The sequence below is a fragment of the Buceros rhinoceros genome, unplaced genomic scaffold, assembly GCF_000710305.1.
Source record: "Buceros rhinoceros silvestris isolate BGI_N320 unplaced genomic scaffold, ASM71030v1 scaffold17402, whole genome shotgun sequence".
In the NCBI taxonomy this organism is placed as follows: Eukaryota; Metazoa; Chordata; class Aves; order Bucerotiformes; family Bucerotidae; genus Buceros; species Buceros rhinoceros.
The window spans coordinates 6,403-11,048 of NW_010399627.1; the positions used below are offsets into that span (position 1 = coordinate 6,403).

The window sequence follows — 4,646 nt, forward strand, 5'->3', positions numbered from 1 at the left end:
CCTCTTGGTAATAATTAGCAGGTGTGTAGGTGTTAGCACAGGATTCCTATGGATAACTTTTGGATGCACTTTCACAGGCAGCCCTACAGAGCACACCCCGAAAGTCTCCTGGGTTAAAGGCCCTTTGCCACCAGTCATGAGTCACCTCCTTAGCAAACCCCACGTTTGCTTGCAGAGCAAACATGGTGACTTTTGCCCATGAACTGGGATATTGTGGCAGAGATGTGTGCGAAGATAGTCTGTGATGGTGTGAAGATGAGAGCTCCAGGCAGTGCCCATCTGATCAGCAGCAGACAGTAAAAGCCTGTCTGGTTCAGTGCAGATGATGCCAGCCTGTCCACCCATTGTCTCTCGTGGCCCTGGCCAGTACAGCTGCATCTGTAGCTGCACTGCAATGGGGCAGTTTCTAGGCAGGTGGTAGGAAATGGAGCTTTTGCAGAGGAATTAATAGTAAAGAGGATGTTGTCATCTTAAAACTTCTTTCCTGCACATTTGCTGTTAAACCAGAAAAAAACAAAAACCCCCCAGTAAAAGTGGCATCCTAAGTTCTGGTCTAAAAAGCTCAGACCGTTTGACAAAAAAACTAGGGCTGGTTATCTTCCTCACTCAGGTCATAAACTGACATACTCCAAAGGTGAATGGGGCTGTCCTCTGAGGAGAGCATCTGCTGCAGAAGTTGGTACATGCCTGTGGTGGAAGAACTGAGTACCATCACCAGGAGAAGACACGAAGGTAGTGGAATTGAGCATCAGCAAGTTGTTCCCTGCCTCATGCTCCTGCAAGGTGCTGGGTGAGCCAGTGCCCTCAGACCTGTGCTTTTCCATTTGTGGATGCCCAGTTTTGAGCCATCGTGGCATGGTGGAGAGAGAAGCTGAGCACTATCATCTCACACGTCAGGGGGGACTGAATTCGTGCTTCACATGCATGCTCAAGTTTGCTTTCCCTTGTTACCAAGTGCTTGACTGTGTAATCAATGTGAAGCTCTTTCACTGTGAATTGAACACAAATGTGGAAGAAAAGAAAGAAGGGGAGGTGGGGGTGGTAAAAAAAGAAGCCCACAATTATGAAGAATCATTAAAAAGAGCACTAGTCAGAAAGTCAAGAGAACGGGAATGTGCAATGGAACAGGAAAGAGCCTTTCAGTCTTTGTCCATCCTTTTACCCTTCACCTAAGTCAGCAGTGAAGTGGACTCGTGATATTTCAGAAAGAGGATCCTAGATGACAGAGGACAGAAGAAAGGGAAGTGTTCTTCACTTGCACTCTGGTCCCAGGAGTGTGGAGTACTCTCACAAAGTGCAGGGAAGGAGGACGGACCTGCAGTTCTGGAGAATGGAAGTTGTGCGGACAGTGGTGTTTGCGACGGCTTTCATCAGCTGCAACGGTGAGTACATGCTTCCCTGCATAGGAACAAAAATCAGAGTGCTAAGAGGAGAGGGAAAACCTTTTTTATTATAGTGACTTAATCTTTAGAAGTTGTCAAGTGTGGAAAGTCTTTAGTTTCCTGTATGAAAACCAGAGCCTGTGAGTTCACAAGGGTCTCTGCTGGTATCAGATACCACAAGGTGCTTTTAAGAGTGGAGCAAACGGAGCAGCATTGGACAAAGGGTCATCCCCCCTGCCCTAAAGCTAGAAGAAAACAGGATTGTTCAGGGCCCTTGGAGAGGGCCTGCTCTGGCACATTAGCTTCTAAGACAGCCTGTGTGAAGCTGGAATGTGCATTCTTTCAGAATTTAGAAATGCATTGCTGCTGTTCTGCTAGCACGGTCCTGGGAAGACGCGAAGCTGTAATCATGAGACTAGGTGAGGGCACACGTGAGTCCCCTTGCTCCCTCCTGGCCTGCTGACTCGGTGCATTAGGAGGGGTGATACAGGAACCTCTGCTTCAATTCACATGCCCTTGGGGCATATGTGGCACTGACAAGGGCAGAGGAAGGTTTTGGGAGCAGGAGAAAAGTGCTTTAACTAGGTGAGTACAGAGACACAGAATCACTTCTGACATTTGGAAAAAACGGGTTGAATTGTGTTCCCAATTTCATCATAAAAAACCAGCTTTGCAGGTTTCTGGGATCTGCCTCTCAAGCAGCTTACGGTGGGTTAATGCAGCTGAAGGTAACCAGCCTTTCTGGGGAGGAGGGGAAAGGACCAGCGGGATGAGGGGCTATGGGCAGAGGGGAGCCAAGTCCAGCTCGATGCAGGGAATTTGTTACTTGCAAGAGGTACTGCCCAGGGGAGCTGTGATCTCAGTGGACAGACAGTGAGAGAGATTGGGAAAAGGAGCTGGGTACGACAAAATCTGCCCCCTCTTCTCCTGTGCCCACTTGAGAGCTTGGCAGTGTGCTTCTCAGGTCAAAGCAGGTATGACCCAAGAAATCTAGCTCAGATCTGCAGTTTTCTAGGGCTGAAGCAAAAAGATTGGGTTTGGTCCACTGTTCCAGGTCCAGTACTTCAAAGCACATCCTTAAAGGCTTCCGTGCCACCAGGACAGCTGGTGCTGGCAGGGTGGGAAGGAAGATGCTCAATCGCTTTAGAAAATGGGCCAGAATAGATGAGGGTTTGGTAGGTTGGTTGGTTTTCCCACATTATTGTGTTTTATAGCTAAAGCTAATCCCTCTGGTCAGTCTTCTACTCTAACACAGCCCTTCAGGGTTTCACCTGGTCCCGCTCTGCTTCCCTCCAGTGAGAGAATTCACATCATTTGTCTGGAAGATGACATCCCAGTTTAAGTAGTCACTGGGAGGGAATGGTTCTTTTTAAAGTGCCACCTTGGGGATTTTTATTGTGCAGGGTTTCCAGGCAGCTCTCCTTTGGAGTCATGCCTGCTAATGTTGAAATTGGTCCTACACAGAGTGCAGCTGCTTCACAGGGCATCAGTGGATGCTGGCAGCTGTTTCATGGCACACAGCAGCGCAAAACAACGCAGGAGAGATTTAAACAAAGTTGTGTCCAGATGAATACGCTGGATAACAAATGCACTTGAACTTGAGTGCACCAAATGCCTTGAGGGTGTTTCTGAGCAGTTTTCTAAATAGCTTCCACCCTTCTGAGTTTTTTGTGGTGGAAGTCTGTGAAAAGAGGAAGAAGAGAAATGGAAAACCTTTAAAAACTGATTCATCAAGGAGCTGCTTTTGGCTGGGATGTGGGATTTGAAGAATGGAGTGTGCCTGCCCTCTCAAAGTCACCTGGTAAAGGAAAACTAAAGCTCCGTGCCAGAAACAAGCATTCACTATGGTTGGCCGCTGCGGTCCCCTCAGCTGTTCCCACGGGCACAGAGCCCCAGACACTTGCTGTCTCCCAGCTGGCAGCTTCTGTGAGCTCGGGGACAGGCTGTGGCACAGAGAAGAGTTTCTGCCCACACGGCTCTAGTGCCGGCTTCTGTGAGCACCAGGGAAGCTGCATAAAACAAGAGTGGGGCTGATGAAGGCAAACAAGCTGCATTCACTGTTAACTGCAGTGAAGCAGTAACCTTGTGTCGTTCGTCCTTCCTCCCGTGTAGAAGTCAACTCTGCAAGGGGTGGTGTCAGCACACCCAGTGTTCGGGGGTTGGGGGTCTGCTGCTGTTTGACTCTTTGTCTGCAAGTGCAGGCAGAAAGGCAAGCAGCCCCAGAAGGGTGTAAAGGCAGAGAGCAGGCATAACAGATTCTCCTTAAGGTCTTGCGAAGACTAATGGTGCCAGCAGGAGCAGGACTTGTGCCTCTCTGTACTGAGAAGGAATTGGGAACTGGCGAGTGTCCAGAGAGACACAATAAAAATAACCATGAGGTCAAAGGAACTGTTCACTTCCCCCTGCTCAGCGAGGCGGGGACAGGCCCTGGTTTAGCTGGCTGTGGTCTAGAGCACATCTCAGATGTGGCCGCATGCTGGCTTCCACCACCCGGTGATTCCCATCTATGCTAAGGATGTTCTCTTCTGCTGCATTCTTATCTCTTCTCTTCTGCTGTTGCTCCCTGCAGCCCTCCCGGATCTGTCTGGTGTCCACCAGGTCCAGGGCATGTGGATGGGATCCACGACTTTACAGTGTACCTACGTGCCCTCAGAAGGTTTCACAGAGCAAGTGCTCACCTGGAGCCTGGAGCGAGATCACAGCACTTCTACCATCTTTCGGAGGGACGAATCTGGTGACCACATCTTGTTGTCTCAGTTCCGAGACCGGATCAGTGTCCCAAAGCACAGCCCGGGGAATGCCTCGCTCCTAATTGAGAACCTTGAAATCCCTGACAGTGGTCACTACACCTGTCAAGTCACCTGGAGGTCTGATAATAACAACTTGGTAACAAAGGAGGTGACAACTACAGTTAAAGTTGTCAAAGGTAAATCCAGCAGTAAAGCCCTGGTCTTGTGCAGCCAGTCTTACCCATGAGCACAGGGGAGAAGCAGCAGCTTTCACACCATGCTGTCTACCCGCGTCCAGGCTGGGTGGTGAGGTAGCCTCCTCCCTTGCTGTTAGCACTTCTTCTCCACTCATGGAGGTGTAGGGATGGACTGGGGAAGGGTGACCAGTTAGTTATGTACCCCAGTCTGGATCTACCAATGGGCCACTTGAACCTGTGGTGCTTAAGGTAACATCCAGGTCCAGTTTTGGTCCTGGGCAGGCAGCCAGCATCTCTGTGCAAGTGGGTGCTGTACTAGCCAAATCTGCCTTCTCCCC

The 4,646-nt window shown here is 49.8% G+C and overlaps 1 protein-coding gene across 1 annotated transcript in view; it reads left to right on the top strand.

Moving 5' to 3' along the window:
• Positions 1 to 1,330: 1,330 nt before the first annotated feature.
• Positions 1,331 to 4,646, top strand: part of LOC104489406 (V-set and immunoglobulin domain-containing protein 4-like) — a gene marked incomplete at its 3' end in the record, with an annotated part of 4,544 nt that continues 1,228 nt past the window's right edge. Inside the window, exons 1-3 of the mRNA XM_010131564.1 lie at positions 1,331 to 1,382; positions 3,952 to 4,308; positions 4,365 to 4,422. Of these exons, the coding sequence (XP_010129866.1) occupies positions 1,331 to 1,382; positions 3,952 to 4,308; positions 4,365 to 4,422 (467 nt within the window). The remainder of the gene's footprint in view (positions 1,383 to 3,951; positions 4,309 to 4,364; positions 4,423 to 4,646) is intronic.